Source organism: Schistocerca serialis, chromosome 8 (assembly GCF_023864345.2).
Source record: "Schistocerca serialis cubense isolate TAMUIC-IGC-003099 chromosome 8, iqSchSeri2.2, whole genome shotgun sequence".
NCBI classification, from domain to species: domain Eukaryota; kingdom Metazoa; phylum Arthropoda; class Insecta; order Orthoptera; family Acrididae; genus Schistocerca; species Schistocerca serialis.
In genome coordinates, this window is record NC_064645.1 from 181376753 (window position 1) to 181389049 (window position 12297).

The 12297-nt window shown below is 45.8% G+C and overlaps 1 protein-coding gene across 1 annotated transcript in view; it reads right to left on the reverse strand.

Moving 5' to 3' along the window:
* Window positions 1–4390: 4390 nt before the first annotated feature.
* Window positions 4391–12297, reverse strand: part of LOC126416912 (uncharacterized) — a 67749-nt gene continuing 59842 nt past the window's right edge. Inside the window, exon 3 of the mRNA XM_050084795.1 lies at window positions 4391–4760. Coding sequence (XP_049940752.1) covers window positions 4426–4760 — 335 coding nt within the window. The 3' untranslated portion in view covers window positions 4391–4425. The remainder of the gene's footprint in view (window positions 4761–12297) is intronic.

Consider the following 12297-nt stretch of genomic DNA (forward strand, 5'->3'; position numbering starts at 1 on the left):
GCCTTATGGCTCCAACTTGAAATTAATAAAAAATTACTTTACATAAATATAACTTTAACATAACCGCAGATCTGAGCTCACTAGTTGTGAAATAAAGTCAATTATAAGGCCTTGTGAATATGAAAAATAATAATTTGTGAAAGCTATTAGGTTTCAAAAATACTCAAATAGCAAGATCTCATAAATACATGAATTAACTATTATGGAAAACATTCGGCAATATGATGTTATGATAGCCTGAAAGATCTACAGAGCATTCAGCACATTCTCGACTTTTGGCGTTCACATCGGGCGCGCGTCTTAATTCCATTCTCGAGAGCTGAAGTGACAGAAACAGGCAGGAGGGCGCGCGCACACCAATAACGGCTTCTAGAACACACAAACCCAGTATTAACACACAGTTCACTAAAATACTAAAACCAACAGCCAAGCATTGGGTAGCGCCAAACGCAGGAAGAAATATGAAACGTTATAGTGTGAGGACCGCAGTTACTACGAGGCTCGTCCACAAAGTGAGTTTCGTTTCTATTTCTATTCGCGGCAGCGCTACTACCGCAGTTCCGAGCATGCGCGGCAGTTACTCTGACTCAAGGAGGAAACATGTACGCCGTTTTCAGATCGATGCTGCCGATGTGTGTTCTGTAGTGCTTCTTTATAATGTCAGCCGTAATTGAAAATGCCGCCGCGTGTGAAATCAGATCTGTAATTCCTTTTCTAAACGCAAAGAAAGTTAAACCAAACGAAATTCATCGGCAAATCTGCGAGGTTTACCGACGAAATGCTATCAGTGATTCAGTGGTTAGAAGATGGGTCAGACTGTCCAATGAAGGACGTGATCAAGTGCACGATGAAGAACGAAGTGGACGCCCGTCTGTGGTTAGTGATGTACTGGTTCACACAGTTGAAGGGAAGATTAACCACAACCGTAAGTTTACACTTAGTGCCCTTACTATGGAAGTTCCGCATATCTCACGATCACTATTTCATGAAATTGTTACTGAAAAACTGAAATTTCGAAAACTTTGTTGACGGTGGGTACCCAAAATTCTTACTGAACAACACAAAAAACAACAGATGGGCAGTGCACTTCAGTTTTTGACACAATGAAGAAGGCGGTGGTTTTCTTTCTCGGATAGTCACAGGAGATGAAACTTGGGTACCATCGCACGACACCCCTGAAAGAAAACGGCAATCAATGGAATGGAGGCACACTTCATCCCCAACGAAGATTAAGCCTAAGCAATCTGGACACCTCGAAAAGTCATGTGCATCGTTTTTTGGGGCAGAAAAGGCATTTTGCTGATTGATTTCTTAACACGCGGCCAAACAATTACAATGCACATGGTTACTGTGAGACCATTAAGAAACTGCGCCGCGCAATGCAGAACAAGCGCCGAGGATTACTGTCGAAAGGTGTTCTTTTATTCCGCGATAATGGCCTACCTCTCGCGGCGAATGTGACCAAACAACTCTTACGGGAATTTCATTGGTACGCGTTTGATCATCCTCCGTACAGCCCGGACCTCGCTCCTAGCGACTTTCATCTCTTCTCTACACCTAAACTCTGTCCTTGGTGGTCAGCACTTCAACGATGATGACAAGCTGAAAGAACATGTTACCACATGGTTGAAAACACAGGCGGCAACCTTCTATGTAGAAGGCATACAAAAACTTGTGCCACGCTATGACAAGTGCCTAAAAAATTTCGGAAACTATGAAGAAAAGTAGTCTAACAGTTGTAGATGTTTGTACAATAAATATTTTTTATTGTGTCTGTACACGCTTGTTTTCTATAACCAAACGGAACTTACTTTGTGGACAACCCTCGTATTAAAGCAAAAGTTCATTACACAGTCTCCAATGACGTGAAATTTCACTTGATAAGTTTATAAATCACAACTAGCTTACGGTGAAAATAAGCCGACAATTCGCACACAACCTTAAATACCAAAGCACCGTTTGACGGCGCAGAATTGTTACTATTTTAGTTGCCAACAAGGAAGAAGTTTGCAATTCCAATTTAAATTGGCGGTTGAAGTTTCATACAGAGAATAAACTTCGATTCATATAGCTGACCACTTAACATATTAACAATGATAATACAGAAAGGAGTCGCCTAATATCGGCCACAGCTGTAATTCCAAATAAATTAAACTGATCCAGGGCACAGCTCAGTAACATGGACTTGCAATACGTAGTATCCCGGACCCACATCCAAGTGGTTTTAGGAATGACTAGCGAAAATCAAAGTGGCTACACTTAGCAGTCACATCCAAAAGTTCCACCAAGAAATAGCTCACCATTTAAAGTTAGTCCAGGAGCTCGCTGTTAACGTGCACGCCAGGATAAACACATGCACTCTCCTCAGGCTTCGAGATATACACGACTCTTAAACAGAGCCATGTCCACCGGTGACTGCTTCCCCACTCCAGTTCCGCTCGCCGCCAGACCCAGGCGCCGGAATGTCAACACTGTGCGTCCTCGTAGTACACCAAGCGCCGGCCGGAGTGGACGAGCGGTTCTAGGCGCTTCAGTCTGGAACCGCGCGACCGCTACGGTTGCAGGTTCGAATCCTGCCTCGGGCATGGATGTATGTGATGTCCTTAGGTTAGTTAGGTTTAAGTAGTTCTAAGTTCTAGGGGACTGATGACCTGAGAAGTTAAGTCCCATAGTGCTCAGAGCCATTTGAACCATTTAGTACACCAAGCGCCGACTGACTACTCGCGATGCTCCGTGCACTGTCTTCCATCTGTCACTGCCGCTGACTGAGCCTCACCTCGCGAGCGTCGGCCGTCCTAAATAGAGGCGCCAGCCAACCGGGACACCCAAAGCGCGTAATTTCGACGGAGAAACTATCCTGCCAAGAGCATCGCAGGAAGTCACGGCTCAATACCCTCAACATCGATTTGCTGCAGAAAAAATGGTTCAAATGGCTCTGAGCACTATGGGACTTAACAGCTATGGTCATCAGTCCCCTAGAACTTAGAACTACTTACACCTAACTAACCTAAGGACAACACACACATCCGTGCCCGAGGCAGAGACTGTTGAAGAATGTACGAGCATACAGAGTAGGTTCCCAGATATGTAAGTGGCTTGAAGACTTTCTGAGTGATAAAACCCAGTACGTTGTCCTTGATGACAAGTGTTCAACAAAGACAAATAAGAGAGGGCTTATCATACTCCTCTTGGCACATTCCTTACGATAAGGAGTATGATAAGCCCGCTCTTATTTGCTATAAGGGTGGTCCATTGATCGTGACCGTGCCAAATATCTCACGAAATAAGCGTAAAACGAAAAAACTACAAAGAACGAAACTTGTCTAGCTTGAAGGGGGAAACCAGCTGGCGCTATGGTTGGCCCGCCAGATGGCACAAAGCGAAAAAAAGTGGTCCAACTAAAACATTCATATTTCTTTCCGTACTACACGAATATGTAATAAAAAAAATGCGGACTCCTATTTAAAAAAAACGCAGTTGATATCCGTTTGACCTATGGCAGCGCCATTTAGCGGGCCAACCATAGCGCCATCTGATTTCCCCCTTCAAGTTAGAAGAGTTTCGTTCTTTGTACTTTTTGTTTGATGCTTATTTCGTGAGATATTTGGCCCGGTCACTATCAATGGACCACCCTGTATACATAATGATCGTACAGACAAAATGAGTAGCAAATTGCAGCTCTTTGATGATGACTCTGTGACGACGGGAATGTGTCGTTGTTGAATCACTGTAGCCGGCCGGAGTGGCAGAGCGGTTCTAGGCGCTAAAGTCTGCAACCGCACGACCGCTACGGTCGCAGGTTCGAATCCTGCCTCGGGCATGGATGTGTGTGATGTCCTTAGGTTAGTTAGGTTTAAGTAGTTCTATGTCTAGGGGACTGATGATCTCAGATGTTAAGTCTCATAGTACTTAGAGCCATTTGAACCATTTGGCTTGCAGTGCATGCACGTAGATGTAGATGTAGGGAATGACAGAGCCTTGATGTATATGAGGATGGTGGTGAGGTGGGAACAGAAGTGAATTTGATACGGAGTTTTGGTACCTGAAAGAGTGGGTCTGTTGCACATTGATGGGTAGTGAGTCGTTTTATTTTTAGTAGCATAATTAAATGAATACTTAGGGGGAAATTGTGGGGTGGCTCATTTAGTGAAGAGTTTAGGGGTTTCAACAGATATGGATATTTGTGTTATATGGGCAAATGAGGGTCATTTAGAGGGTCATCGCACGATTCGTCAAACGAAGAATAGTGTGGTAAATGTGAAAAGAGAGTGAAATGCTTTCGAGGGTGTAAAAGAAAGTCCATTTTATTCGTTTGTATATCATTACAATGGATGTACACTGTGGTATGATGTTCATCCTCTGTGTCCTTCACACGGTATCCCCCTAAAATCGAGTTGTGATCTATGGCAGATGGAACCACAGTCATCATGCGAGCGTCCACCCCGGCATGCGCGCCAGGTGCTCGTCGACGTGCGGGTCGAGCCTCAGCGAGACGGCCGGCCCGCCAGCCAGGAGCGCCGCCCATTGGCCGAAGGTGCCGTAGTCGAGCAGCGACTGGTTGCAGGCGGCGAGCAGCGCCAGGTCCTGCTCCGGGGAACCCCCGCGCGCCACCAGCACGTCGCGGCTGGCGCCGCCGTCCGCCAGGTGGCGCTCGCACCAGGCGGGGTCGTCGCTGGCCACGGCGAACAGCGCGCGGCCGCCCTTCCACAGCCGTGCCCTGGCGCGGCACAGCGCCATGCCCGCCGAGAAGTAGGACTCGTCTGCCGGCAGCACCGGGCAAGCACACACAGTAAGTCCTCCACCAACCTGCTCGCTAGTACATTTCCACTAAGCTACGCTTGTCAGCAAATTTCACTACCCCTCCAACTCCTCACTTGTACCTAGTAGATTCTCAGCCAGCCATGGGACAGTCAGAGTACTATTCAGAGATCTTGTAGAAATAACCAGACTCGCCGAAGGCGCTGCAGGCGCAGATTGTTCTGAACCTTCAGCTGGACATTTCTGTAAAATTTCCATCAGTGGAAGTGTGCTATGGTCTCTAAGGGCACAGATCGAACATTATACAGGGTTTTAAAGGGGGGGCTCCATATGGTTCCCAAGCTGTGCAGCGACTGTAAACCATAAAATTACCAAATAAGCAACAACCAGTCGCAAGATCATGTTTTCTTTATTTACTTTTGCAAATCGATTTCAACTGATTAACAACCACCATCGGTGCTACAAATACAAGAATAAAAATAAAAATAATTAATAACAGTGACCAAATGAATAAATGTGCATAAAGCAACGTAAAACCAATTAAATGTATGTAGACGCATTAAACCATTTAAAATGCACATACAAATTCACCTTTCTACATGTATGTTCCCTGAGTAATAACACTGTCTTAAACAGACGTCAAACATAGAGTGATACATAGAGAATTGACTATGACAACGAGAAAACCGAAAGGGGGCGCTGCATGGCAAACCCGCCCTCTGTGCAAAAAATATAGCTAAAATAAAAATGAGAAGAAGAAATTACATTCAAAGTGTGGTAATATATAATGAAAAATTTACATATAGTACAGTTATATACGCCATTTTTTTTCCTTCATTGTAATTTTCATACCTATACAGTTACATAGGTAGGCTGGCAGCAGCATCGTACCCTGCTCTTCAGCCTTCGATCTTTCAATGAGAAAAAACATTAAGAAGATACATAATAGATAGAGTGACGGGTAAAAAAACAGTAGACACACAAAAATACAAAACACGGAGCAGTTCACACTCAACGTAAATTACACTGAAACACGTTGGCACTGGGCACAAACACTGATGATTCGACAGCACAGGTGAACGTAAGAGTGCGACGGTGAACACTAACACAAACACGACAGCACATACACGAGAAACTGATGGCGATGATCTCCGGCGCGCGAATGTCCACGTAATGTGTGCGAGTCTGGGGACCTGCCAAGAAGGGAGAGGGGTGAGGGGGAGGTAGAGCGGAGAGCGGAGAGCAAAGATGCCAGTGGCACAGGAGATGGGAGGAGGAGTAGAGGGATGGGGGTAGGGGAAGCCCGGCGGAGGAGTGGGGAGAAAGGGAGGAGGGATGGAAGGGGGAGAGAAGGGAGAGAGGGTGCCAAAGGAAACAAACACAGGGAGGGAGGATCAAAGTTGGTAGGAGGGGTAGATGGAGGGGAGGAGGGCATCATCAGGGAGGGGGAGCTGGCGGAAGCAACCTTGGGAGAGGGTGCGGAGACTGGAAAGATGCAGAGCGGGTGGAACATGGAAGTACAGGCACGGCAGTGGACAGGGGCGGGAGAGGATGGGAGAGACAAATGGGTGAGGAGGATCGAGTTTGCAGGAGGTGTAGAGGATCAGTATCCGCTCGTGGAAAAGGAGGAGGTGGGGGATAGGAATTAGGTCATACAGGATCCGCGTGGGGGAGGGGAGACGGATGTGATAGGTGAGGCGAAGAGCATGGTGTTCCAGGATCTGAAAGGATTTGTAAAAGGTAGGGGGAGCAGAGATCCAGGCAGTGTGGGCGCAGCAAAGGATAGGGAGAAAGGGATTTATAGGTATGGAGGATGGTAGAGGGGTCCAGACCCCAAGTTTGGCCAGAGAGGAGTTTGAGGAGACAGAGGCGGGAGCGTGCCTTGGCTTGGATTGTCCAGAGGTGGGGGGTCAGGAGAGGCGATGGTCAAGGGTGACACCAAGCTACTTAAGGGTGGGGGTGAGGGCGATAGGACGGCCATAGATGGTGATGTAGAAATCGAGGGGGCGGAAGGAAGGAGTGGTTTTGCCTACTATGATCGCCTGGGATTTGGCAGGATTGAACTTAAGCAGCCTCTGGTTGCACCAAGTAGTGAACCAGTCAAGATGAGATTGGAGAAGGTGTTTGGAGCGCTGCAGGATGGGGGCAAGGGCAAGGAAGGCAGTGTCATCGGCGTAGTGGAGAAGATGAATGGGGGTTGAAGGTGGCGCATGTCTGCCGTATACAAGAGGTACCGAAGAGGGGAGAGGATGGAGCCCTGGGGCACACCGGCGGAGGGGAAAAAGGTGTAGGAATCCATGTTGTGGATGGTGACGTAGGAAGGATGGTGAGAAAGAAAGGAGCTGATCAGGCATAGTTAATAGGAAGGGTGATGATTTGGATCTTGAAGAGGAGACTGGAATGCCACACGTGGTCATAGGCTTGTTCAAGATCAAGGGAGAGAAAGATATTGGAAAGACGGGAATTAAGCTGTTCAGAGGGGAGATGAGTGAGGTGAAGAATAAGGTCATCGGAAGAGAAGGATGGCCGAAGGCACACAGGGATGGTGAGTTCAGGGGTGGTCGGAAGGGGTCGGGCCTTACATCTTTGGGAGTAGGTGGGATGTGGGAGATTGCAGGTATTACAGGAGGGAGGGGACTGAAGTTTAGGGCACTGCCGGAGGAAGGCGGGCAGGTGGGGGCCTCGCGGCACTCAGCTGTTCTGTGCATGTTGTAGCGCAGACACCTCTGGCAGCGAAGGGATCGAGGAGGGGAACGGGAGGGGTCGACCTTGTATCGCTGGTGGAAGAGGAGGGCAACTTCCTTCAGAAGACAGTCAATGGAGGGGGCGTCCTCTGAGAAAACGCGCATAAGGCGGTTGGGGCTGGCAGAGTTAAAGATGCGGCGGACCGCCCGCACCTCCAGTGAGGGATGCGCCTTGAGCTCCGTCAACACCTCCTCCTCCGTGATCATCAGACTAAGCCGAGTGATCATGGCGGTGAGGGTCGGCGGGCGACGTGGGGGTTGGGGTTGGCGGGTAGGAGAGGGGGAAGGAGCAGGAGTGAGGGATGAATTAGGGCCAAAGTGGGTGATGGGGAGGCGGGAGAGGATGCCAGTATGGAGGGTGGGGCTGGGGGAGGAGATTAGGTGTCTCTTCTGGGAGTGAGGAGGGAGATGGGGGCTCTAGGAAAGTGTTGGCGGAGAAGGAGTGAGAGGTTCTGGGCCTCGAGGAGTGAAGGATCGGGATGTGATATGCGCCAAAAAGCGATTGTACAAATAAGTAAAAATAGGTACAAGCATAGGTGAGACGCACACCACATAAAAATTTTTAAAAAACTTTTTAAAAATTTAAATTTAAATTTAAGTTTATCATATTATTGAAGAGCAAAAGTTAATCATAATACCAAACCGTAAAAACGGTGTTGGCATCCATCTAGCATGCAGTAACTGATATTCAGGAAGATCGGATTCTTTTTTTTCCCCAGCAGATGGCGCCACATTGCTGAATGCACATGTAAAGTAAACTAAGTTGAGATAAGAAAATTACGGACATGAACGAAACAAACTTATTAAAGAAACAAGACCAAATTTAGAAATAAAGTGCTAGCACATTTCATACATGGGAAAATTAACACAGGCTCTATAGGATGAATTGAGAACTCGTAGGGGCTCTTACGGAGTGCTCGTATATCATGAGACGTAGAGCCACACCATATGTCTTGGTTTAGTCGACAAAGACGACAAAAGCCCAACTAAAGGGCGTCAACGCAAACTTAGTCACAATAATCTAATTCAAATTACCGATTTGTTTATCTACCGCCCCACCCCAACCCCCAATCACTCTTCCCTCCTCCACCACTTCTCGCTTTTCGTTGTCCTATCATTTCCATTCCCATCTAGCAAATGCTCGGCGAGGCGAATAACGCATTTATTCATTTGGTCACTGTTCTTAATTTTTAAAATTTTTATTCTTGTATTTGTAGCACCGATGATGGCTGTTAATCAGTTGAAATCGATTTGCAAAAGTAAATAAAGAAAACATGATCTTGCGTCTGGTTGCTGCTTATTTGGTAATAATATTATCCAGGGTGTTAGCGGTGAAGGTGGAGAGTTCCCGCACACACAGCACATCATTTGCTACCTGATGTTTTCTGCACAGTAGTAACAGTGCCATGAATTGGACTACACCTGTTAGTATAGACCATCCGTTTCGCGTCCACGTGTCCACACCTTAATACCTCACCTGCTGCCCAGCGATATGTAAACTTTAATAACTTGCTAGTGTCGCAAATACTTGGAGGTACTAATTATCCTAAAAACCTACGCTTGTAGCAGCTACAATTATTAGTCTGCAAATGAAGTAAATACTGATGTAACGTTGTTCAGTACTCTCTCCTCTGTCAGCAATAGAAACATCTGTACTTATCCTCCAACAACTGCGCATATTGAACTTCCTGGCAGTTTAAAACCATGCACTAAACCGAAACTCGAACTCCGGACCTTTGCCTTACACGGGCAAGTGCTCTATCAAATTCATTTTTTATCAGAATCACTTAGTATGTTTATGAACATTCAGATGATCATAGTCAAAACTATCATTTAACGTGAGCTGCAAACTCAGAAAAAAACTGAAGGTGATAATGCAAGAGAAAAAGATACTGAGTGAACAGGAAACTAAAGCACAATCTGTTGTCCACTATTTTATATTTTTTTCTATTTTTTGATTTTTGATTTTTTTATTGTAAGTGAGAAAAGTGAACAAAAACGGCCTTCACGTGATTCTGCATCTGGAACAGGGAGAAATCAAAGTCCACAGGGGACTGAACCAACACCCTGTCAACTAAAAACAAGAAAAAGCATTATATAAAAAGTTATCGAGTTACCAACCAAGCCAAGTAATTAAAATTACTCGAGCTTAAGACTAAGCAGTCCTTCGCGATAGTCAATTGGTGTGACTGCCCTTATATACACTAGCTGCATGCTGCGATGTCATTGCTGCTCACACCATCGCCATATACTGGTATATTTTGACTCGGAGTTCGATCCGCCCGCTTCTACCTCGCGATCGTTGGATCCCACGCCGTCCTGTTCCTGCAGGCCACCGTCTTTATTTATGGTGTTATTGGTGATTTTTATTTCAATGGCTTCTTTAATTACACGATGCCGGAAGTCATTTGTGCGAGCCACGGAGGAATTTTTCTTAGATTTTGTCTGGTGTCCGTTTTCTAAAGCATTCTCAGTAAAGAAGATTCCTTCGGATAGCGTAGATGATAAAATCTCTTCGTGCGTTGTTCTACAGTGCATACTGTTTGTCCAACGTAAGACTGGCCACATTCGCAATTTATCTTGTAGACCCCTGTCGTTCTGAGACCTGCTGCATCTTTATGTTACGGCGTAAAGTCAACTGCCTGCACGGCAGTCAGGAACGAAACAGACGGCTGTGAGAAGAGGCTAGCCAATCGCACGCTGACCGACCCCTCTCCAGGACGACAACGCGACAGCCACGGCCCATATGCGAAGAGGACATAAGTGCCATGACCGACTGGTGATTACGCAGTTCGATAGCAGCATCAACTCTAGTCTCTTTGCTTGTACTCTCTATGTAGTACAGACTTGGGATAGTTTATACTGAAGGAGACTGATTATATTTCAGCTGTGGTGTGAGCGGCGTCAGTGGTTTCCATTGGAACGTTTCTACGTAACACATGCTTTGTATAACCTTTAAATCTAAATAGAGTAGAACGGCTGACCGAATAAAGTGAACATTTCAATTCCAATGTGTTTTTTAACTACCAAAAAGAATCTCACATAAAATTGGCAGACGCCACTGAGTCAAGATTATTTACGAAACACTGATTACATAAAATCATAAGTAACTTAATAAATCATTAGCCAACGATCTCCCATAAATATTGAGAAACACTACTCAGTCAAAATATTTAAGAAACTCTCTCACTGCATAAAATCATTAAGAAACTAATAAACCACTAGTTACGATCTCATATAAAAATTGGCAGAAGCCGCTAAGGCTGAATTAGACCATAACTTTAACAAAATAACTCTAGTTCAGGCACATTATTTAAGACCCTTTCAGTTCCGATACTTTAACATTACATGTAAAATAACAGTGGACACACAACCTCAATTTAAACACGAATACTTAGAACATATTTATTAAAACGTAGCTTTGGCAATCTTGCAAATTACTAGACTACAGAAACTTGCAGAGCGAACCACGAAATTATTCAAATGCCCATTGGTTTTTTACGATGGGCTTTTAGGGCATACGAAGTTACAACTTTGTACAATCATAAATGTGTAACGACTGAAGTAAGGCCCAAGTTTGTAAGGCCGAAGTTTAACCACAAACGGTGGAACCGACTGAGGGAAGTAATACTTAACTTCGAACCAAGACGTGGCTCCGTTTACATTCCCACATCGAGAAGGCCACCGAAATGTGAACCCAGCAAACGCTACCGAAGGGGAACACATGAGTTCACGCGAAGTCCACCGCCTGTAAGCCAAACTTTTAATCTAAAGGGAAGCTCTGCGCTTTGGTTGCCCGCTGCCTCAGCTCACTGAAACGCAGAGCACACCCGCCAACAGGAAGCCAAAAAAAATTTTCTTTACTTTAACATTCAAGATTGACCGGTAAATTAATACTACAAAATCAAGGCTGAACCTCAACTAATTATGGAGCTAGACTATAGGTGGTTAATCTCCCATAAGTTAGGTAATGAGGTATTCAATTCGTAAGCGTACATTAGCTCCACAGGAGATGCGCGAGTGGCTTCATGCTTGGCCGAATTGAAGGCCATAGCACCCGAGACCAAACGCGAGAATTGGAGGCGCGCGAGGAATAACATCCAGATCGCGCATAACCGACAGGCAGCGTGTTAGAAACAGAGGGAGGAGACCCTTTACTGGCAAGGTGGGGGACCGCGTGTACATTAAAGCTCTTGTGGGCGGCCTTGACAAAGTAGCTAGTCGCAAGCTGACACCACATTTCCGGGGACCTGGCTGGATAATCAAGGTTTTGAGTCCAGTAAATTTAGTGGTTAAAGAGATATCCTAAGGCAAGCGTTTCCGGGCTCACCTAAGTCAAATAAAGGCTGCCTGATCTCTCCCTCAGTTCATGGTTCCTTCCTTGTCTGTCCTGCTAGAAGACGGTCCGGGTGGAGGGACAGGGGTAGTTCGTGTTTATGGGGGAAAGACTGAGCCATGGCGGGACCGGTGCCAGTAGTATCTCTGACATGAGTACGATCGATTTGCTAGTACAGAGGTTTGTCTTGGGGCTTGGGCCGGCCCGGGATACACGCGAGTTGCCGACCCCGAGTAACAGGAACAACGCTTTGAGAACAGTAGGCGACATCTCTACTCTAATTACTAAGAGCGGTTAGTTAACTGTGATTGTGATCGCTCTTGGTATAAAAAGACATTGCCGGCCACGTAATGTTATGTGTGTTCGATTTTATTTGATGCCTCTTACTAAGCGTGTGCTCTGCTTCCGCATAATATTGATGTATTTGCAGAATATTAGTCCAATACCTATTATTAGCAA